Source organism: Peromyscus californicus, unplaced genomic scaffold, assembly GCF_007827085.1.
Source record: "Peromyscus californicus insignis strain IS unplaced genomic scaffold, ASM782708v3 Scaffold_15__1_contigs__length_86483966, whole genome shotgun sequence".
Taxonomy (NCBI): Eukaryota; Metazoa; Chordata; class Mammalia; order Rodentia; family Cricetidae; genus Peromyscus; species Peromyscus californicus.
This window is the reverse complement of record NW_026294447.1, coordinates 60,141,497-60,165,522: the sequence shown is the minus strand read 5'-3', so window position 1 is coordinate 60,165,522 and position 24,026 is coordinate 60,141,497. Positions and strand designations below refer to the sequence as shown.

The 24,026-nt window shown below is 45.5% G+C and overlaps 2 protein-coding genes across 7 annotated transcripts in view; one reads left to right on the top strand and one right to left on the bottom strand.

The window, feature by feature from the left end:
• The window catches only part of Tecpr2 (tectonin beta-propeller repeat containing 2), a 105,261-nt gene extending 96,763 nt beyond the window's left edge, over positions 1-8,498 (bottom strand). For 2 of the 6 annotated variants that reach the window (XM_052738990.1, XM_052738994.1), the window contains exons 1-2: positions 8,384-8,498; positions 479-763 (exon numbers count right to left, since the gene is read on the bottom strand). In XM_052738990.1, the coding sequence (XP_052594950.1) occupies positions 479-697 (219 nt within the window). In that variant the 5' untranslated portion in view covers positions 698-763; positions 8,384-8,498. Of the gene's footprint in view, positions 1-478; positions 764-7,969; positions 8,090-8,383 lie in introns of those variants that run through there. The other 4 variants (XM_052738993.1, XM_052738991.1, XM_052738992.1 and 1 more) reach the window with 4 other exon arrangements.
• A 32-nt stretch (positions 8,499-8,530) lies between these two features.
• On the top strand, positions 8,531-23,758 carry Cinp (cyclin dependent kinase 2 interacting protein). The gene is made up of 5 exons (XM_052739046.1): positions 8,531-8,645; positions 13,810-13,978; positions 17,504-17,633; positions 19,979-20,108; positions 22,797-23,758. Exons 1-5 carry the CDS (start codon positions 8,639-8,641, stop codon positions 22,997-22,999), a joined length of 639 nt encoding a protein of 212 aa, XP_052595006.1. The 5' UTR covers positions 8,531-8,638; the 3' UTR covers positions 23,000-23,758.
• The last annotated feature ends 268 nt before the right edge of the window (positions 23,759-24,026 follow it).

Sequence of the window (24,026 nt, the reverse complement as noted above, 5' to 3'; positions counted from 1 at the left end):
CTCCTGAGTGCTGGGATTAAAGGCATGTGCCACCACCGACCAGTATAATTGGTAAACATTTAAATGTTCTTTTTTTTTTTTTTTTTTTTTGGTTTTTCGAGACAGGGTTTCTCTGTGTAGCTTTGCGCCTTTCCTGGGACTCACGTGGTAGCCCAGGCTGGCCTCGAACTCACAGAGATCCGCCTGCCTCTGCCTCCCGAGTGCTGGGATTAAAGGCGTGCGCCACCACCGCCCGGCTTAAATGTTCTTTTTAAGTGATGAAAGATTTTTAGAGACAGAGATGAGGAAAGAAAAGCACCAATATTTTGTTATATACTACTCAGCTGGAAATGATGATCGAGTATTGTTTGACTGAGGTATGAAGCCAGAGTCTAGCAAGTCAAAGGTAAAGTGCCCCATGCTGTACAGTTAGAGCACCAATAGAGAAACAGCAGCGATGGCTGGTATACACTCAGATGCAAAGAAAAGCAAGACTTACTTCAAAGTTGTACTTCTTCATCTGGTTGAGGTGCCGGCAGTACAGGTAGAGCATGCCAATGCTGCTGCCCACTGCAATGTAGTCTCCATTAACATCCAGGGCTGTGAGGTAGACCAGAATAGAGCGAAAGCCCCTCTGGATCTTTGTGGGAATGGCATTGAGGAGATAGTACAAAGGGCAGAATTCTCGGAATGTTACAGGTTCTGATATCGATGCCATGGTCAAGGTTTCCACAGATGTTCTTCAGGCAGGACTGTTTATTCATCATCTACGGAAACCTGCAGGCTACAGAATACAGAATTGTAACTCTTTCAATGCCTAGTCATACCAAAAAGCAGTAATGTTTAATAGTGGGAACAATGCATTTTCAACAGATAAGAATCATGGCTGGGGATGGGGGTTGCAAAGATGGCCTAATGGTTCAAAGCATGTTTGGTTTGAACCTAATGTTTGGTTCCCAGTACCCATGTCAGGCAGCCCACAACCATCTGTAACTCCAGCTCCACAGGATCCCATGCCCTCTTCTGGCCTCCACTCATATTGCACTCACATGCACATACCCCCATACAGACACAGGCACATACACATAATTTAAAATAAAAATAAACCGGGGTGATAAAGATGGCTCAGTGGTTAAGAGCACTGACTATTCTTCTAGAGGACCTGGGTTCAATCCCCAGTACCCTTATCATGGCTCACAATCATGTGACTCCAGTTCCGGGGGACTGAAGCTCTCTTTTGGCCTCTGTAGGCAAAGCATACATGTGCTACAGACTTATATGCAGGCAAAACCCATACACATGAAATAATAATATAATAATGAAAGATGAACAGAAATCTTGACAAAAGGAATTCTAGCTGGAGCTTAAACAAGGACAGTAAATGGGGAGCGAGATACCTTCAGCATTTGAGTCCCAAATGCACTTCAGTTAGGACTAGCTCCTATGACCGATACCATAGTCAACAGTGTGGTGGACAGAAGAGTATAAAGCCTAATTCTTTTCAAGAAGTTTGTGAACTAGCCGGAAAGGCCAATGCAACAACAAAGAGACACAAAACTACAGGAATGAAATGGGCTTCCATGAGAAATTCAGGATTAGTGTGAACTAAAGTGAGCCAGGAGGCAGCTCTCCTTGAGAAAACTCTACTGTCCTTTTCCTAAGCACCAGCCCCTTCTCGCCTAAATGGTCCCAATAGTCATGCCTAAATTAATTTTTATTCTTCTTAACTAGGCAGAATGCTTGTAATCCCAGCACTCAAGAGACTGCAGTAAGAATACCACTGTAAGTTCATATTTAGCCTGGGCTACACAGTGAGTTTCAGGGTAGTCTGAGCTACAGCAAAAACACTCTCAAAAACAAAACAATCTCCAACTTAATTAACTCTAGCTCTGTTTCAACACCACCTTCCCCCCAAAAAAAAGAGTCTGGAGAAGACACCACTGAAAACATGCAGCAATGAAGCCCACCTGTCTGAGCAAGACACAGGAGAAAGCTTATATTAGAACAATAAGCCCACTCTAGAGAAATAAGCCTCCCCTACCCTCTATTAATGTCTGGTGAAAAAGCAGGTTCCTATAGCCAAGAGCCATCTCAGTGCTGGGAACCCATTCACCCTGCAGCTCCTACTTGCTCCTCCATGCACAAAAATCAAGATACTCTACACTCACCAGCACCTCGTTTAACGAAGTTCACTTAGGTCTTCTGCAAGTGCTCTTAACCACTAAGCCATTTATCCAGATCCTTGGAAATATTTCAGAAGGTGGAAAAAGGCTGGTCCAGTGGAAGTGAATTAGTAGTACTAACTGGAGCTCCAAGAGGTGAAAATATTGAAATTTTAAAATGCACTGCCAACTTGTCTTCAGCTATCATAAAGATTTATGCTTTAAACATGTTTCTCCAAAGGACTTTCTGAAGTCAGTAAGTCACAGAACCCAAGAGAGCCAGAAGGCCCACTGAATCTCTTCAGGTGGGGTTCTGGGAGAACTCAGCACCAGGTCTGTGCCTTTCACCTAATAGGCAGATGGGAAATGGGCTGAAGCTCACTCTGACAAAGCTGGCCAACAGCAGAAGGCATGTTGGGTGGGCTTGGAAGAAATCAAGAGCTATTGCCTCCCTGTCCTGTGATACGTTTGATGAAAACTATTCAGACTCAATGAACACTTCTGACTAGTGGTTTTGCATTCCTACCCTGCCCAATTTTCTTTTCTTTCTTTCTTTCTTTCTTTTTTTTTTTTTCAGAGCTGAGGACCGAATCTAGGGCCTTGCACTTGCTAGGCAAGCGCTCTACCACTGAGCTAAATCCCCAACCCATCCCTGCCCAATTTTCACACAAGCCTAAAGGCACATTTTGCCCTACCTCAGGTTCAGACCCACTGCCATAAACTGAGACTTCCTGCTGTAGAAAAACAGCAGCACACTGGAGTGGCTAGTGATATCAGAGGGGGAAAGGACTAGGGCTGAAATCCCAATGTATTTTAAGACTAGCTGTGGGACCCAGGGGAAATTATTTAATGGCTGTAGGTTGCCATTTACCCATCTGAAAATGGTTAGGAATATAACCAGGTACGGTGGCACACACCTGTGATCCTGGTGGTGTGATAGTACTACCAAAATTAACTTATTGAAAATGGCCACAGTTCTGAGGCAGGTAGCACCAAGCCAGACTGAATCAAGTGCTGTCCAGGTTGAAACCCTGGTGCTTACTAATCCTCACTTCCTCCCTCTTGCTCACCTCCACTTATTCTCCAAGCACTAACACCAAGGACCCCTTCTCTCCACTCAGCCTTCATAATTCACCATCCCCTCTACCCAGAATGATCTCCTTCCACAGATGTGGCTTCCTTTCATCTCTGGGGGCTCAGCCGAAACATTATCACTACAAGCAGGTATTCCCAGACCAGATCACTTATGAATATCAAAGCTCCCTTTCCATCCACATGCCCTTCATAATAATCCTCAATACAACCTCTGATTCTTCACTTGCTAAAGAACCTCTTCCGTGAGAAGGAATGCCAATCTTCCTTTAGCACAGAGTAGATGTCTATAAATATTTGTTGAATAAATAAAATGTTAACCTCTAGTCTTATTGATTTGGTTTTTTTTTTTTTTAAGACAGGGTTTCTCTGTGTAGTTTTGGTGCCTGTCCTGGATCTCCCCCTGTAGACCAGGCTGGCCTCGAACTCATAGAGATCCGCCTGCCTCTGCCTGTTTTTTTCTCTGCTTGATATCAAACACAAGGCCCTCATTCTTACTAGAAAAGAGGCCTACCACTGTGATTTTTTATTCCAGTCTTTAAGATAAATAATGTCAGGGCCGGAGAGATGGCTCAGCAGGTGAGAGCACTCGTTGCTCTCCCAGAGGACATGGATTTGGTTCTCAGCACCCACCCACCCACATGGCAGCACACAACTACCTGCTAACTCCAGTGCCAAGGGATCTGATGCCTTCTTCAGCCTCTTCAGGCACTGCATGTACATGGTACACATACAGACAAGCAGGTACATATAATGCATATAAAAATGAATTAAAAATATATAATCGGGCCGGGCGGTGGTGGCACATGCCTTTAATCCCAGCACTCGGAGGCAGAGGCAGGCGGATCTCTGTGAGTTTGAGGCCAGCCTGGGCTACCAAGTGAGTTCCAGGAAAGGAGCAAAGCTACACAGAGAAACCCTGTCTCGAAAAACCAACATATATATATTTTTTTTTCAGGCTGGAGAGATGGCTCAGAGGTTAAGAGCATTGACTGCTCTTCCAGAGGTCCTGAGTTCAATTCCCAGCACCCACATGCTGGCTCACAACCATCTATAATGAGATCTAGCGCCCTCTTCTGTGTACATAATAAATAAATAAAGAAATCTTTAAAAAATATATATAAGCAATGCTTCCTTGGCTATGAGAATTTCAGTTTAAAATGAAAAAGCAAAGTTAAAAAGCATGGGCTAGTGAGACAGATCAGTGGTTAAGAGTGCTTGCTGCTTTTCTAGAGGACCTGAGTTCAACCATGGGTTATATTCAACCATCAGTTTAATGAGCATTTCCAAAAACTAGAGCTAGGAGTAACCCAGAACCCAAATTATGCACCCAGCAGTACAATTGTCATATGTCACCACAGGCTCTGATAGCACTGTCTCAAGGACCTTCTCTAAACACAATACAAAGTAACAATTAGTATTCATGTACAGTTTTTTTTTTTTGTTGTTGTTTTTTTTTTTTAGGACAGTCTCACATGGTCCTCAAATATCTTCCAAGTGCTAAGATTACAGGAATGGACCTCCATGCCTAGCTTTTTTGCCCCCATGGCTTCTTATTCTTTGTAGGTTTTTGTTTTGTTTTCTCGAGAAATGGTTTCTCTGTGTAGCTCTGGCTGTCCTGGAACTCGCTCTGTAGACCAGGCTGGCCTCAAACTCAGAGATCCACCTGCCTCTGCCTCCCAAGTGCTGGAATTAAAGGTATGTGCCACCACTGCCTGGGCTTCTTACTCTTTAATTATAATTGTTACATATATGTGTGTGTATGCATAAGCTTGTAAATACAATCTGCTAAGATCATTTGGCATAACCACACCTGGCACTTATAATCCATCTTTATTTTGGCTTTTAAGTTATTCATTTATTGTGAGAGTCTCACACCATAGCTTTGGCTGGCCTAGAACTCCCAAGGTCATCTAGCTTAGCTTCATGTCTGCCGGGAATACAAGCATACCCCTCCATGGCCAGTTGATGAAGTGTTAAGATTTTATGGTAGAATTCAAAGGGGTAGGGAATAATTCATCTTACAGATGAAATGCTGTTACTTCCCTATTTCTTCTGTCCCTGTTGGCTACCAACTGTACGTAGGTTAAGCCTGACCCAAGCATTGAAACAGGACATCTGAAGAAAGCTCTGTATCTAACTTCATCTCCATCTCCATTTTCTGCTCCAGTTGCAAACTTTAAATTTTTATTTATTTGTTACTTGTGTGTAAGTCTGTGGCGGGGGGGGGGATACATATGCTGGTGTATTTGTACCATGGTTTATGTGTGGAAGCCAGAGGACAACATTGTGGAGTCAGTTCTCTTTGTCTGCCTTTACAGGGGTTCCAGGAATTGAACTCAAGTCACAAGGTTTGCAAGGCATGTGCCCTTACCCCATGAGGCATCATGCTGGCCCCCTAAATGAGCTTGTAATCCCAGCACATGGAGGTAGAGGAAGGACGACTGCCATAAATTCAAGGCCAGCTTGATCTACACTGACAGTTCACAAACCAATCAAAGTTTACACAGCCAGATTCTGCCAACTTCCACCCCCAACCAACAAATGAAAACAAAAACACAAACAACCAACTACTAGAGTACAGTACAGTCAACACTGAACTCATATTTGTTGGATTAATCTCTCTCTCAAAAACCTCGTGCTGAGCCAGGTATGGTGGTGCATACCTATTACTTAAGCACTCAGGAGGCTGAGGCAGGAGGACAAGGCTGTGGATAGTCTGGGCTTTATAGTGAGATCCTGTCCCCAGAACAAAATAAACAAAAAAACTGCCACAATGCCCCAAGACTGTAGCAAAGATTCACTGGAACTTTCATGACCAGATCCAAAGCATACATCCATGGGAAAGGAACATGCATTCTAAACTTGCTTCTATCTACACAATTCATAAAAAACAAAACAAAACAAACAAACAAAAAAACCCACCTAATTTCTGTCTCCTGATTCTCCCAAGTTCCCTCTTATGTCAATACTGGCCGAATTCTCCAAGCTTGACCCCAAATCCTATTTTTTTTTTTTTTTTCGAGACAGGGTTTCTCTGTGTAGCTTTGCGCCTTTCCTGGAACTCTCTTTGGAGACCAGGCTGGCCTCAAACTCACAGAGATCCGCCTGCCTCTGCCTCCCGAGTGCTGGGATTAAAGGTGTGCGCCACCATGCCCGGCCCCCCAAAGCCTATTTTTATTATTTGTATAACCACCTCCTAATCCGTCCATTCTTCACCTTTCCAAATTCAATCAGCTGTTGTTGTCTGCTTCCTTCCTTCTTCCCCATTAAGTTCCATTTGGTTGTAATTATAGAGGCTACTCTGAAATGGGATCCTCCTCAACCCAAAGGATAACTTCCTAAGAAAAATCTGAAAACAAGCCCAATAAAAACCAGTCTTCCGCTGGGTGGGGGTGGCACATACCTTTAATCCCAACACTCAGGAAGCAGAGCCAGGCGGATCTCTGTAAGTTCGAGGCCAGCCTGGTCTACAGAGTGAGATCCAGGACAGGCACCAAAACTACACAGAGAAAACCTGTCTCGAAAAAACAAAAAACAAAACAAACAAACAAACAAAACAACAGTCTTCCATTGAAAAAGACTATGTGGCTACATCAAAACAAACTTGCTTGGGGCTGGAGAGGTAGCTCAGCCCTTAAGAGCAAGGCTGCTCTTCCAGAGGACCAGAGTTCAATTCCCAGCACCCACATGGCATCTCCCTTCAGTTCTGGGGGGTTTGATGCTCTCTCCTGACCTCTGCAGGCACTGCACACATGTGGTGCATTGACACACGTGCAGGCAAAACACCCACACACATAAAATAAGTTTTTAAACTTAAGGAAAAAAATGACCTGAGAGAGGACTGCTTTATTTCATCCTCCCCATCTCTGATTCCCAAGCCCACCCTGAAAATCAGACGGGATTCTCAGGTTTAAAATCTCAAGAGCCAGGCTCAGGGTAGTGCCTGGGTGTGAAGAGTAAGCCACACATCCCTAAGGCCTGGCCCCGCAGCTGGCACAGGTGGACCCTAGCGCACACAGTGTGAGTGAACAAACATAGGCTGTAAGACAGGTCACCAAAACAAACAAAATGGTCACAGTGTGTATCAGCATTACAGCTGGATGGGAGAAGGTGCAAACACGGTGGCAGCCGAGAAGACAGCCTCTCCGGTGAAAGGGAACTAGAGCAACTTCATATCTAGGACCTGACTTTCCCACAGCCCCCTTTTTTAAAAAATGATCTTTCCTGTCAATGCAAAACGATACACCTCACATTCTGCCAACAAACGGAACAGAACAATCCCTGAATATAAGTGAGAGAGGAAGCCCAAAGGGCAGGAAAAAGAGGTAAAGTTGAGAAAGGAATGTAAGTAATGGGAAGCCACACTTAAGAAGGGACAAGAGGAAAAAGCTGTGAAGCCAGCAGAGCCGTGTGGGTGACAACAGAGACAAACTATCCTTTATTGAGATCATTCGGCCAGACTCTGTACTTAACTGTATATGCACTGACCCATTTAATCCTCCACCACCCCAACATAAAAACTTATCACCTCCATTTTACGGATGACGAAACTGAAGCTGGGAAGTTGACACTTGCTCCAGCAAACGGGTAGGAAGGGGAAGTACAGTGACCTGACCAGAGGTCTGATCCCGGGGTCACCCCATTCTTTAACCCTCACTGCCCATTCGGCCTCCGAGGCCACACAGTCCCTATTAACCGGGAGGTATTCGCTTATGCATTTAACCAACACTTACTGAACTCCTAGTGGGTGCCCAAGCCAGCTGCTTGGCGCTGGTAGGCGAATGTAAGGGTTCCTGCTGCGGGTCGGGGGACAGAACCGAACGAAACGTCAATCGCCAGGCTCAGGAGCCTGGAGCCCGCCGCAAGAGGGATGTAGGGTGGGGCCGGAGGGGAGGAGCAAGGGGAGCTGGGGCGCCGCGGCGGCCCCGGGCGGTATGTGAGCGCTGCGACGCCCGGTGCCCCGCTCGGACGCGGGCTGTGACAGACGCGCCGCGTGCGGTGGCTGCCAGTGGGACGGCGACGCGGCTGTGGAGACTCCGACGGGCTGAGACAGGGAAGGGCGGCTCGGCCAGGAGCACGAAAGGCGCGGGGCCAGAGTCGGGGACCTCGGAGACAGCAGGGACCCGCCAGCGCGCTCCCGGACTCACCTCCCGCGGCAGCCCCTCAGGACTCGTCAGCCCCGCCAGCCCGGAGGAGGCGGGATGGACTCCGGGCCGCGGGGGCTGCCGGGAGCCTTGTTGCCTGGGCAACGGGTTGGGCCTCAGCGAGCAGCAGCGACTCCGCGGAGAGCTAGAGCGGCCGAGCCACAAGTGTCGGCGGACCCGTGGAGCGGAAGTGACGCCACTTCCTCAGTCTGAGGGCGGGGCTTCGGATCTCCGTGTTGAGGTCTACCTGTGGACCGCATGGAAGGTGCGTGCGAGGGCTGTGCTTCCCTTGTTGTGGCGAGGCTGCAGGTCGGGGGTGGGGGGAGGAAGGTCGGGAATCCGCGGTGTGACTGACTTGCGGGCCGCGCATGAACCTCGCGGACTGTCCGGAACCTATTCCTGTGTGAGTGACATCTGAGTGCGGTGATGTGCGTGAAGTGTTTGTCAGAGGTGTGACGCTCCGAGCATCCCGGAGCACATTGGAGCCAAGCCTGACATGGCAGCCCCTCCGGAAACCCTCCCCTTGAACCCCGGCAGTCAGGAACACCGACCGTGGAGCTTGCAGTTTGTAATAAAGGCTGTCTCTGTGGGCCGATTAGTGTCACGTGAGTCCGTGCGTTTGCGTATGGCAGGGGTTTCATGGAGTAACTTCAGCTCCGCCATGGCCTGTGACCGATCACTGTTATCTCCCTATTTGCCTGTGAGTATCTAGAAGTGGGAGCTGTGCTTTGGGTTCCGAAGTGGGGCCGGCATACCTAGTCAGATGTGATCCTCGCCCTCAGGAACCCCCACTGAGGGACGAATACAGGTAGTAAGAGCAGCTCCTCCGTGTAACATGTTTGATGCAGCATGTACTATGTGAGCACAATATGGGAGGAAACGAAACTTAAATCCTGCTTTGGTTGAACTCAGTCCAGCGGGCAATGTAGACATTAAGCAGGTGAAAAGATTGACTGGTGAATGTAATGACAGCCAACGTATAGGAGGATGACAGATGTCTACTGCAGTGATTCCTAATGTAACCGGCGGATCCAGGAAACCTTTTTTTTTTTTTTTTTTTTTTTGGTTTTTCGAGACAGGGTTTCTCTGTGTAGCTTTGGAGCCTGTCCTGAAACTCACACTGTAGCCCAGGCTGGCCTCGAACTCAACAGAGATCCACCTGCCTCTGCCTCCCGAGTGCTGGAACTAAAGGCGTGCACCACCACCGCCCAGCGTCCAGGAAGATTTCTTGATAGAACTGTTCAAGTTTGTCTCCTGTTGCTATGGTAAAATACCATGACTAAAAAGCAACTTGGGAAGGAAAGGGTTTATTTGGTTTACCCTTCCAGGTCACAATCCATCATTGAGGGAAATCAGTAGGAACCCAAGCAGGAGCAGAGGCAGGAACAATGAAGGAAAGCTGCTTACTGGCTTTCTGTCTCCCTCCCAGGCTCACACACTGCTAGCTAGCTTGCTTCCTCTTTGAGATTTTATTTATTACTTTATGTGTTTGAGTGTTTGCCTGCATTTATGTAAGTACACCCTAAGTATGCAATGTCCACAGAGGCCAGAGAAGACATAGTATCCCCTGGAATTGGAATTACAGCCGATTGTGAGACTATGTGAGTGCTGGGTCTTCCAAAAGAGCAGCAAGTGCTCTTAACTTCTCAGCCATCTCCAGGTCCTCAGATAGTCTTCTTTCTCAACCCAGGACCACTTGCCCAAGGGTGGCTCCACTATAGTGGGCTAGGCCCTTCTACATCATTTGTCACACAGACATCCCCACAGACAATTCTTCAATTGTAGCTCTCCCCAGGTATATCAAGTTAACAGCAAAACTAACCAAGGCTTTCTTTGTTTCGTTTTTTGCATTTAACTATTGCAAATATATTTATTGCAACTTACAAATAAGTTAATAATGATATAATTTTAGCTATAAATTTTCTGTGTTTAAATTTTTGCATCAGAAATGTGTCTCAAAATATTCTAGTCCCCTAATGAAGGTGAGGTTAAACTATATAAAAATAAAATCTGAGGCTGGAGAGATGGATTAGCAGTTAAGGGCACTTCCTGCTCTTTTAGAGCATTGGAGTTTGGTCCCCAGCATCCACATTAGGCAGCTCACAAACACCTATAACTAGCTCCAGGAGATCAGTCACCCCCTGGCCAGGCAGGCATTCCTACAGAGGCACACAGTCTCACACACACACACAAACAAATCTTGAAAATCTGATAATTTAGATGTCAAGATCCAAATAAAAATTACCACATTTCATGTCTCAAAAATGAGCATTTTACCTGTATGCACAAGCCTTTTATATGTTACCACATTATAAGACTTTAACGTATGGAATATTCCACTAAAAACCCAAAGGATGTCGGGCGGTGGTGATGCACGCCTTTAATCCCAGCACTTGGGAGGCAGAGGCAGGCAGATCTCTGTGAGTTCGAGGCTAGCCTGGTCTACAAAGTGACTTCCAGAGCAGCCAGAGCTGTTACACAGAGAAACCCTGTCTCAAAAACAAACAAACAAAAAAACCCAAGGATTTTCTTTCCTTAGAGGTTTTCTTTCGTGGAAGGGACTTTAGCATTTACGATTGAAATGAAAATGACAAGAATTCTGTTACTCTCCTCTAGTCCAATTTTGGTTCCTTCTATCCTCATCACTGTCTGGTCCTTTGTATAAGGAGGGAAGTACATAGGAGCATTTAAATTTTTATTTATTTTAATTAACTTACAGAGTAGCAGGTTTCTTTATGGTATTTTCATACTTCACTTTGGTTGACTCTCCTGATTGTGTCCCCCATCTCCAGGTATACCCTCCTAGCCCAGTACCCCTTCCACTTTCGTATCACACGTGGGAGTATGTTTAACCAAGCGTCTACTTTGGTAGTGAGTGTAGAACATAAGCTATGGCGATCATGTCTGCTCTGCTCCAAGCTCATTCATAGCCTGCTCTTCGCTGTGCTCAGCTCGTCCTGTTGGCCTGTGTGGCTCTGGTTGTGTGAGCCCCTCCTTGTGTGCCGCTTTCTCTCCATTTTAGCCTGGTAATGCTGGTTTGTCCTGTTGGTTATACTCACCAAGTTCATGGTCACATCAGGGCCCATGCTGACTCCCTTTCCCCAGCTTCTTACTGCTCACACCTCAGCTCAAAGGATACCCCTGGTTCATGCTGACACACGACCCTTGTTTCGTTTTTTCTTTATATTTAGCCAGAGCCCTGCTACACAGCCCATGTTAACCTTTTTTTAACTCACAGTGGTTGGCTGGCCTTGATCTCTTGCCTCAGTCTCCTGAGCACTGGGATTAAAGTCTGTGCCATGACACCTGGCTTCCTGTGCCATTTTTTACATAATGTTTATGATCTGAACTGGTTAAGAACTGGTGAAGATCATTTACTTGGATATTGTTTGACTCTCTTTTAGAAGGTAAGTGCCATGGGAAAAGGCCCTAGTCTCATTCAGTCACTTCGTTCCCCATACTTGACATTTGAAGGAAGCTTATTTGTTAGTTGTTTAAGTAAAGAATGAATGAAAAAAAAAATCAATGTATTTAAAAGCAGAGCTATGGACGAGGTATGGTTGCACAGGCTGCAATCCAGGCTACTTGGGAGGCTGAAGCGGGAAGATAGGACGTTCAAGGTCTGGCTTCTGCCTGCCTGGGCAACTTGTACCATCTCATACAGTAAAATGGCCATGTACAGGGCCCTAGTTCAGTCCCCAGTACCATTAAAACAAAAAAGAACAGAGCCCTAAAGAATACTGAGTTAGCTAGTGAGTGAAGACATACACGAACAGTTAATGTGGTCCAGGTTGGAATGATACAGAGCCAGCATTGAGGCACTGAGTAAATAAAAGACCATGATAGAGAAGGGTTGGACAAATTTGGGTCCTAGTACTAGACTTTGTGATACAGGTTGTTATGTGTTAGGCCTTCACAGCTTCATATATTATTTATATACTTTTTTTTGAGACAGAGTCTCACTAGCCCTGGCCGGCCTGGAACTCAGTATGTAGACCAGGCTGCCTTGAATTCGTCTATATCCACTTTTAACAGCCCTGTGGAGCAGATGCCTGTTTTAGCACCAGTCTTATTAAATAAACACAGAGTCAAATATAGGGATAAAAGCCTTAAAGATCAGGGAGACAGAGACACCAGTTAGCCTTAACTCACCACGCTTCTGTAGCTTCCCAAGCGAGCTACTTCCTGTCTACTCAGGCTTTTATTGCCTTGTTGTTCTGTCCTCTCATTGGCTCTTAGCCCAGCTACCTCACTTCTTTGTTATTGCCTGTCTGTCTAGACCCCAGGTCTCTATGGTTGGTACTGGGATTAAAGGCGTGTGTCACTACGCTTGGCTGTTCCCTAGTCTGTCCTTAAACACAGACCGTGCCTGCCACGTGATCAGATTAAGGGCATGTGCTACTACTGCCTGACTTCTATTCTTACTTAAAAATGGATGGCCATATGTCCTCTGATCTCCAGACAAACTTTATTTATTAACATACAAATAAAATACCACCACACTTTGCAGATGAGAACATTGACACTCCAGGAAATTTCAGATACGTCTACACTCAGAGCTGGCAGAGCTAAGATTCATGCCCAGGAAGCATGGTCTTCAAAGTGTAGTCTCCAGAGCATGCAGCTGTTGTGTGTGCTGGATTCTTCTAGGCTGTAAGATGGCTGTGTAGGGTTCTAAGTGGAGAAGGCAGCACAAACACTCCGCGCTTGGTCTTGTTTCCTCAGGCAGTGGGATCAGGTGAGTCTTAGATGGGCGGCACTAGCTTAGGGAAGGAGCTTCCCGGGAAAGAGAACTACACTTGCGAAGACTTTTCCAAGAGCTGTAGTTGTTCTGCCTGGCGATGGAGGGCTGGGGATTGAGACAAATGTTGAAGCAGGGATGCAGGCAGAAGTGTGGGTTTCTTCCTAGGTCATAGGTGGAGCAGCAGCAGCCTGGCAAGATCACCTCTGTGTGTCCAGTGTCCCGCTTGCTTGGTATTGTGATATGATGAGCTTTCAGGGGTGAAAAGCTCTGTTCACGGGTTCAGGGTGCCTGGAAGGAGACAGCTGGAGGATAGTTAAGACTAGATTACCTCCTAGGAGAGATAGTAGGAACCATTGATGTGTTAGCAGAAAGTCATAGCTTTACTTGTTTCTAACTCTTAAAGTAGACAAGGTGCTGTGCAGGTGTTGTGTCTCACACCTTTATTCCCAGTACTGGAGAGACAGGCAGGAGGATCTCTATGAGTTCAAGGCCAGCTGGAGTTACAGTTGAGACACTGTCTTCAAAAGAGAAGTAGACAAGTGCTTATGGACCCGTGAGCTGTGAACAACCTCTTAGTTTCTGGGACATTGGTTTACCCAGGTGGTGTGGCATTTCCGACCATTTTACTGTGGAGGGCTGTGATCATGTGCTCCTTAACAGTCATGTTTCTCTTGGTCCCTATCAGAGAAGACTCTTGGAATTGCAACACCCAGAAAACCTGTCTTATCCGTCAGTGCAAGAAAAATTAAAGACAATGCAGCCGATTGGCATAACTTAATCCTGAAATGGGAAAGCCTTAGTGATGCCGGCTTTACTACCGCAAGCAATATTGCCAACCTGAAAGTCAGCTTGTTGTAAGTATGTGTGGAGTTCCCACACTCTGTATTGTCACCTTAAATCATTGGGCAGAAGAGTCAAGAGAGTGAGAATTTATTGGTATAGATAAAGCAAAACAAAATATTGAACCAAAATGGTATGTGCAAATATGAACCATACATACACATTGAAATGCAAATATGTGCTAGGTGTTATGGTACACATTGATAGGATATGCTGAAAAGGCAGAGACAGGAGGATTACAAATTTGACACTTTGGGCTAGAGACATGGCTCAGTGGGTAAAGGTGCTTGCTACCAAGCCTGATGACTGAGTTCAGTTCCTGAAACCCACATGGTAGAAGGAGAGAACCAAACTACCACAAGTCCTTGCCCATCATACCATGGCATAAATGTGCCCTTCATATCCACACAGGTAAATGTAAAAATAAATACAAAATTATGCTACATATTTTACAAACTTATAAAAAGATTGGAAAGAGAAAGGCTTGGCTCCATTATATTATTGTCTTTCAGGGATGTGGGGTGGTAGGTAAATGGGATTTCATGTGTATACTGCTGGCTGCCATTTGTCCCTTCCTTCCTTCCATTTATTGATTTTGTTTGGTTGCTTTTTGGTTCTTTTTTAAATAGTTTCCCTTCCCTGTTGTAGAATATCATTTTAAACTATGTTACATTTGTTTATGCTGTGGACATTTGTTTTAATGATGTAAAGATGTGTTGCATTCTTTTATGTTGCATTTGTTTAACTCTGTAAAGCTGTGTTATTTATTGTGCCTGTTTAAAACACCTGATGGTCTAATAAAGAACTGAACAGCCAATAGCAAGGCAGGAGAAAGGATAAGCGGGGCTGGCAGGCAGAGAGAATTTAAGTAGAAGGAGAAATCTGGGAGGAAAGGAAGAAAGAGCAAGAGAACAAGAAGAGAAGGATGCTAGGGGCCAGCCACCCAGCCACACAGCCAACCACAGACTAAGAGTGAAAGTAAGACATACAGAAATAGAGAAAGATAAAAGCCCAGAGGCAAAGATAGATGGGATAATTTAAGTTAAGGAAAGCTGGCTAGAAATAAGCCAAGCTAAGGTTTGATATCTGTAAATAAGAATATGCCTCCGTGTGATTTACTTGGGAGCTGGGTGGCGGGTCCCGCAAGAGAGCCAAAAGAGTAAAAGAGCAAAAACAAACATCACTCCTCCAGCTGGCCCTGAACACCCAGTTGTCTTTCTGCCTCAGTCTCCTAAGTGCTGGGGTTACAAGTGTGCACTGCCACACCTGGCTTAGTTACATTTTTGGCAGGACCTCACTGTGCTGCCCAGTTTAATCTCATACTACTGGGCTGATTTTCTGCCTCTGCCTCCCTAAGGAGTTGGAACCACAGATGTACACCATTGCATCCAGTTCATTTTATGTCCCTTTTTGTCTGTGTATATGGGTATTTTGCCTGCATGTATGTCTGTGTACCACTGTGGGTCTGTTGCTCACAGAGGCCAGAAGAGGGCATTACCCTGGAACTAGAATTACAGATGATTGTGAGCTGCTATGCTATGTGAGTGCTTAGAAACAAGCCTGGGTCTTCTGGAAGAACAGTCAGTGCACTTAGCAGCTAAGCCTTCTTTCTCTAGACCTTGTTGCTTTTTAGATTTATTAACTTTATGTTATGTTTATGAGTGTTTTGCCTGCATGTATGTATGTGCATCACATAAGTGCAGTGCCTAAAAAGGCCAGAAAAGGGTGTCAGAAACTGAAGTAACAGAGAATTGTGAGCCTCCGTGTGGATGCTAAGAATGGAACCTGGGTGCTCTGAAAGAGCAGCAAGTGCTCTTAACCACTGAACCATCTCTCCAGCCTCCATCTTTTATTTGTTTTGAAGCAGGGACTTATGTAGGCCCAGGTAGACCTCATACTCACTATGTGGTTGAAATGACCTTCAATTTCTTATCATTCTGCCTTCATCTCCCAAGAGCTGGAATTATAGGTGTGTGCCACCACCTCCAGCTTAATTTTCTTTTTTTCTAAAAAGGAAAAAGTGGAGGTGGGGACACTAGAGAAATGACTCCACGGTTAAGAGTATTTTCTACTCTATTACAGAGGAACTGGGTTCAGTTCCCAGCACCCACATGGCAGCTCACAGCTGTCTGTAACTACAGCTACAGATGATCTGATGCCCTCTTCTGGTCTCTGTGGGCACTACATACACATAGTACACATACAGACACACAGACAGACAGACAAATACTCATACACATAAATTAAAAAAAAAAAAGCCAAAGGAAACAAATGATGGTGCACACCTTTAATCCCAGCACTCAGGAGGCAGAGGCAGTCAGATCTCTGTGAGTTCAAGGCCAGCCTGGTCTACATAGCAAGTTCCAGGACAGTCAGGGCTACACAGAGAAACCCTGTCTCGAAAAACAAACAAACAAACAAACAAAACAGGAAACAAGTGTAGTGGCTCCTTCCCTCAGTCCCAGCACTCGGGAGGCAGAGGCAATTGGAGCTCCGTGAGCTTGAGGCTGGTCTGGACTGCATATCAAGTTACAAGCCAACTAGGACTACATAGTGAGGCCCTATCTTTAAAAAAAAGACAAAGGAGGAGCTTGAGAGATAGCTCAGTCAGTCAGGAATTCCCGTGCAAACCCAAAGACCCCAGTTCAAACTGCAGCATCCAATGTGTGTTTGTAATCCCAGCACTGAGGCTGAAGAGACAGGCCACCACCCCAGCCTAGTCTGTGAGCCCTAGGTCCCAGGGATGAGAAACCATGTCTTCAAAAAGGTGGATGGCTCTTGAGGAATCCCAGTGGTTAACTCTTGGTGTCGTATGCACTTGTGGCAAGGTGGCATACATCATAGTGGATGTTCATGGCTAGGACCAGAAAAAGGATACTGGGATCCCAAAATCCTATGAAGGTATGCCCTCACATAGATAGAATCTCCCCACTAGACCTTAACCTTAATAGTTTGCACCTCCTCCTAACAGCATCACAGGCTGAAAACCAAGCCTTTAAGGTCCAAACTGTATGGATCACAGACTTCAGTTGAAAAACCATTCACCAATTCTTGACTCCTTCAGGAAATGACTCATGTCTTATGCATCTTTGTACAACTAAGCCCTACATCAAGGATGCCACATGACTAGACTCAACTTCCCTTAATACAAAGTTGAGTGGCCAGGGCTGGGGGTAGAGCTTAGCAGTAGAGCATTTGCAGCACACTGGAGGCCCTCAGCTCTATCCCAAGCACAACAAACTTGAGTGACTGATGGGTGTGCTCGCTGTGAATGTAAATAGACATCTACTATAATGACATGTGCAACATTTACACAAAATAGGTAACATGATTATGTGATGACTTTTATAGGATTCATTATAACAAAATGAGGTGAAGGTTTTTTCCCCTTTTGTTTTTCTTTTTCTGAGGTAGGGGCTCACTGTGTAGCCAGGCTGTAAACTCCTTCTCCAAGCCCTGGGATGAGAGACATTTGGTCAGCCAGCATGAGGTGAGTTTAAAGCGTGTAACTTGTACCCATTGTTTTCTGCTTTGTCCAGGAGTAAAGAGAAGGTTGAATTAGAGAGCAGCAGCCCAGGTCCCAGTGAAAAGGAAGAGAAGACGAATCTGGAACACCATAAGGAACTTGAAGGACTGTGTGAGGAACTGCAGGCCACCTTGGATGGCTTGGTAAGCCCTAAAGGTGCTGGTCCTCTACATCACTGTCACTCAAGCCCAGTGGAGCTATTTGGAGTTTGCTTGACCATGGGGTATTCAAAACTCAGAGACCCTTTCTCCTCCTCAGCCTCTACTTCCACCTACCTAACAAATCCTGATGCTCCCAGGATGCTGTCTGGTATGTTGTCTTGGGTAGTTTCAACCACTTTAAGGGTCCGTCGAGTAAATATTTAGGCTATGTGGGCCAGACCATTTCTGTCAAGGTGACTCCTCCGTACCGCCACAGAACACTAAAGCAGCCACGGTCATTGGTTACCAGTGTGGATGTAGCAGGTCTTACTTCAGGTTGTGATCCAAATCAGCTGTATTTCTTGTTCAGACTGTTTGCACTTTGGCATTGGGAATTCTGGCTGAAATGCTGTCTTCATAGTAAAGTTCTGGTCTGGGAATGTTTTTGACATTTCCTTACTGACAGCACTGATAGCTGTTCCAGGCTTACTTTGCCTATTTCCTGCCTCTGTCCTAGAGTCAGCCCCTTTTTTCCCAAGGGGGCCCAGATCCCTTATGTAGAAGAGTCCTGTTAGAAACCTGTTGGCTCTGGGGCTAGAGAGATATCTTGCTGCTCTTTTTAAGGACTGCAGTTCAGTTCCCAGCACCCATCAGGCAGCTCACAACTATCTCTAGCTCTAGCTCCAGGGAATCCAGTACCCAGTTCTGGCCTCCACAGGCACCCACACACATAAGTAATAAAATAAATTTTATTAGAGAAAGCAAGCTCTACATGCTAGCCATCAGATTAGAAGCTCTGCTCTGGTGACCCTGAATCTGTCTTTTTGTTTTGTTTTTGTTTTTCGAGACAGGGTTTCTCTGTGTAGCTCTAGCTGTCCTGGAACTCGCTCTGTAGACCAGGCTGACCTCAAACTCACAGAGATCTGCCTGGCTCTGCCTCCCAAGTGCTGAGATTAAAGGCGTGTGCCACCACCGCCTAGCTTGAATCTGTCTTAAACTGTCTTGGAAATGTATTTTCATTCAGCGTCCAAACCCAAAAGTTGGGGTTAGAGGCCATTAAAGAGCTTTGGCTTTACATGTCTTTTCTTGGGGGGCTGATGCAGCCTTTCCCCTAATCTGCACCTCCATTTAAGTGTGATCTGTGTTACTGTGGGAGACACTACAGATGCTGATGTCTGAGTGTGGGCTCTTCTCACATCATTAGCTCAACGAAGCACACACAGATGTGACTTTGTCCCTGTTGGTGGCCGACTGTAGATATGACAGGTCAGGGCTTCCAGATTTTCCTTCTCAGAATCCTTCTAAGCTTTTCTAGAATTAGGAGGGGTTGGGAAGCTGCTGGGGTTGCAGAATTTTGATCACAGCCTTGGGTTCAGAAAGCACAGATCCCATCCTGGCCCCACCTTCCCACCTCAACCTTGAGAGTCTTCCCATGTGTGACTGGAAATGATGGAGCCTGTCCGGAGGTTAAGCCAAGTGAAATATTGAACCCAAAATGATTTGAGAAGGAAGTAGAGACCTTTTAAGATTAGCATTTGCTAAATTTAGTGTGTGCCACTTTAGATAAACCAGGGGAGATGGTTGGGATGATCAAGTATGAGGAATTATGATTTTGATGCTGTGTATTTCTTTTATCCTCCCAGACACATAACAGTTAACTATACTCAGGAGTTAGATACTTGGTTTTAATAAACCTTTGCTACATAAATCTGCAATCCTCGTTAATTCTGTTTCTCATGTTTAATGACCACTCATATAGCTAATCAGGTGCTTCACTGCCCTTTATCTGTGTCATCCTTTCTTGTCACTGTGGAGATGGTGCTGGTGTTTGCCACTGGGAGCTGACAGAGGACACGGTTGGAGAGGCCAGAAGATCTGTGGGGTTCAGGTTCTCATTGTGCTCTTCTGTGTGTTTAGGAGGCTCACAGAGGCTGCAGTGAACTCCAGGGCAGTTCATAAAGACTGTCAGAACTGCGCCACCGCCGAGGGCCTTTCTGCCTAGCGCACTCTGTAACAGTGGCCCACTCTGGGATTCCTCCAGGTCTTGGGAGCCAAAATGCTAGTGCTGCTTAGAAATCTTACTGAGGTGGGACACAGCAAACTTTCTTCTCTCTGAGGCTGTGAAAATCCAGGCTTAGGACCAAAGTAATCCAGAGTAATGAAACCACAGCACCCACCTGCTCACACCCCTTAGAAATCTGCTGACTGTGGTGGTAATGGGGTGAGTTACTGGAATTTTAGTCCCACTAAGACTATACATTGTAGCCTTCAAATCTTTTATAGTTACTAAATCTGAGCTTAGAAATTCTAAGCAATATTCTCATATTCCAAATTAATGTCTTTTTCAGACTAAGATACAAATGAAAATGGAAAAGCTGTCTTCAACCACCAAGGGGATTTGTGAACTAGAAAATTATCATTACAGGGAAGAAAGGGACCGGCCCCCTCTGTTTCACACGTGGCCCACAGCCTTCTTTTGTAAGTAGATCTTCTGGGGGTGGTTTTAAGAGAAGCATCAGCATTGGTTAGTTCTAGTCCTTAGGAAAGGAAATGGGCCATCTGTCTTTTAAAATATAAATAAATGAACCGGGCGGTGGTGGTACATGACTTTAATCCCAGCACTCAGGAGGCAAAGGTAGGCAGATCTCTATGAGTTGGAGGCCAGCCTGGGCTGCAGAGCAAGTTCCAGGACAGCCAGAGCTGTTACGCAGAGAAACCTGTCTCAAAAAACCAAAACCAAAAAAAAAAGATATAATAAACGTTAAAGTTAAGTAAATTGAAGACAGATGTAGTAATGCACATTCCTATAATGCCAGTAATAGAGAAGCAAAAGCTGGAAAATTGTCAGTTCAAGGCCAACTTGGGCTATAAACTGAGAGCCTGTCTAAAAAAATAAATAAGTCAGCCATCAGTTGAGGACACTTTGGCCAACCTCATAGGAGAAGACCATTGCGAAAAATGAAACTTAGCATGCATGTCCTAGCTAGGGTTTCTATTGCTGTGATGAAACACCATGACCAAAGTGACTTCAGAAGGAAAGAGTTTATTTGCTTACACTTCCACATCCCTGTTCGTCATTGAAGGAAGTCAGGACAGGAGCTCAAGCAGGGCAGGAACCTGGAGGTAGGAGCTGGCACAGAGGCCGTAGAGGAGTGCTGCTTAATGGCTTCCTCTCCATGGCTTGCTCAGCCTGCCATCTTATAGAACCCAGGACCACCAGCCCAGGGGTGGCACCACCCACGGTGGGCTAGGCCCTCCCCCATCCATCACTAACTAAGAAAATGCCCCACAGCCTAACCTTATGGAAGCATTTCCTCAACTGAGGCTCCCTCCTCTCCAATGACTCTAGCTTGTGTCAAGTTGACATAAAACTAACCAGCACATATGTAAGTGGGTAATCCCAGTTCTTGGGAGGCTGAGGCAAGAGGATCTCAGCAAGTTTAAGGGCAGCCCAGGCTCAAATGCAGGGCTAATGGAGCAGGTAAGATGGCTCAGCAGGTAAAGGCCCTGATGACCTGATTTTGACCCCTAGGACCCAAGTAATAGTAGAACAAACAAATGCCTAAAAGCTGTTCTGACCTATACACACACTGTGGCATGTACACATACACACAAAATAAAATGCAATATTCTTTAAGGTTAAGCTAGTTGATGTTGGTTTATTGTTTTAAAGATTTATTTTATTTGTAATTATTTGTATCTGTGTATGGGTATATGCATATACATGAATGCTAGTGCCCTTGGAGACTAGAGGCCTTGGGTCCTCCTGGAGGAGTTATATGTATATGAAGGCAGTTTATGAGCTGCCTGATGTAGGTGCTGGGAATTGAACCCAGCTGCTCTAGAAAAGCATCCAGTGCTCTTAACTACTAGGCCATTTTTCCAGCCCCTTAGTTACTTTTTTTTTTTTCCTTTAAAGATTTATTTATTTATTATGTATACAGAAGAGGGTGCCAGATGTCATTGCAGATGGTTGTGAGCCACCATGTGGTTGCTGGGAATTGAACTCAGGACCTCTGGAAGAATAGTCAGTGCTCTTAACCTCTGAGCCATCTCTCCAGCCCTAGTTACTTTTTTAAATGATCTTAGTGTGTACCCTAGGCTGAACTGGTACTCACTATATAGCACAAGCAGGCCTTAAACGTGTAGCAGTCCTCCAAGAGCTGTTATTGCCTGAGTCTTGATGAGGTGACTCTTTACAGCCATTACAAATCACTCAATTGTTGTGGAACATTTAACTATGTAAAGATGTGTTGCATTTGTTTAATTATGAAAAGATGTATTGCTGTTTTACCTTGCCTGCGTAAGGCACCTGACTGGTCTAATAAAAAACTGAACAGCCGCCAGGTGGTGGTGGCACATGCCTTTAATCCCAGTACTTGGGAGCAGAGCCAGGCAGATCTCTGTGAGTTCTAGGCCAGCCTGGTTTACAGAGTGAGATCCAGGACAGGCTCCAAAACTACACAGAGAAACCCTGTCCTGAAAAACCAAAAAAAAAAAAACGCTGAACAGCCAATAGCAAGGGGGGATGTATAGGCGGAACTTCCAGGGAGAGAGTAAGTAGGAAGAAGAAAGAAAGAAAAGAAGAAATAAAAGGAGACACCAGGGAGATGCCAGGGGCCAGCCAGCTAGCCACAGAGGAAGCAGGAAAGTAGGACATACAGAATGAAAGAAAGGTAAAAAGCTCCGAAGCAAAATATAGATGAATAGAAACTGGTTGAATTAGGTTAAAAGAGCTAAGCTAAGGCCAAGCATTCATAATTAATAATAGGTCTCCATGTTTTTATTTGGGAGCTGGTTGGCGGCCCAAAGAAAACCCCAATTACACTCAAGGGTTGCGTGGCCTCGCTGGATTAGTTCTTCCTCATGCCATGCTATTCTGATTTGTTTGGAGTAGTCTTATGTGCTGGCTGAGGATGGTCTTGTACTTCCCATCCTTATGCCTCCAAACTGTGCTTCAACTTCCAGATGCTGGGAGTGCAAGCATCCATCACCATACCATTTATGGGGTACCAGGGATTGAACCCAGGGCTTCACGAATGTGGTACTCTACCAGATGAGTCATTTTGTCAGCTCTGGCTCTGGGTTTTAACCAGGAGCCAGAAAGCATGGCTTGAGTCTAGGAGAGTGCGTTCTCATGTGGCCCTGGTGATTGGTCTGTTGCAGATGAGGTCTCCCACCGGCTCTCCAATGCATACAAGAAGGAGCTCCTCCTGAAGCACACCATTGGTGCAGAGCTGGCCCACACTGCTGACCGCAACCTTAGCCTGACCTACCTGTCTATGTGGCTGCACCAGCCGTACATAGAGAGCGACAGCAAGCTGCAGCTGGAGAGCATGCTGCTGGAAACAGGGCACCGGGCCCTGTGACTCCCCGGCCACCCTGCCTGTGATCAGGGCCCCAGGACCAGCCACTAGGACCTCTCCAGACACACAAGCACTTGTGCAGCTGTCCTCTCCTCTGCCTTGTCCCAGGTTATCAGTGAGCACCGAGTGAGATAAATGAGAAGAATGGCAGAGGGGTCTCATTTGTAAACTGAGTGTACTTTACATATCACACCTGTGCAGACAACCCTGCTTGCCTAGTTTTAATTTGTACCTATCCACCGTTTGTTTGGTTTTTGTGGTACTGGGAATCAAACCCAGATTTCACACAAGCTGAATACTTAACCACTGGGCCACATCCCCAGCCCTGTGCTTAAAATTTGAAGAGAACGTTTTAGTTCTGTAATTATAAGTTAAGTCCCATAAATATCTGAAGTTTAAAATCTTGTCACTTTTGAAGGTTTTATTTTTACTGTGTCTGTGTCTGTGCCACATGTACAGATGACCAGGGCGACCGTAAACAGGAGTGGGATCCTTGGAGCTAGAGTTACAGGTGGTTGTCACCCACCTGACCTTGTTAAGAACCAAACTCGAGTCCTCTGGAAGAGCAGTTCATGCTCTCCTATAGCTGGAGAGATATATATTAAATATATTCTAGAATATATATAAATGTGTATTTAAAAATATATAAATATATATTCTGTAGAGTTAACTGAGTTTGGTGTCATAGAAATGAAAACCCAAAATTGCTGAAATGAAGCCATGTGATAAGCCAATAAAAAGGCCAGTGATCACGACTGTTTACATCTGGGGTCTGGGTATTCTCTGTTTAGCTTTCTTATTATTAACCATTAGCATACTACCCAAGTTCATAGAGAGCTTTGAATTCAACACCAAGGACTGCCTTAGTCAAATGACTTCAGGAAACGGCCACTTCCACCTCTCTCCCACTCCCTCCTAAGTGGGGGGGTGGGGGGGTTGCACATTAAGGCCACTGCTCCCATCTGTCTCAGAAGGCACTCAGTTCACCTGCCTGACACAGGGTCTCTTGTACACTGCTGTGAACACCACA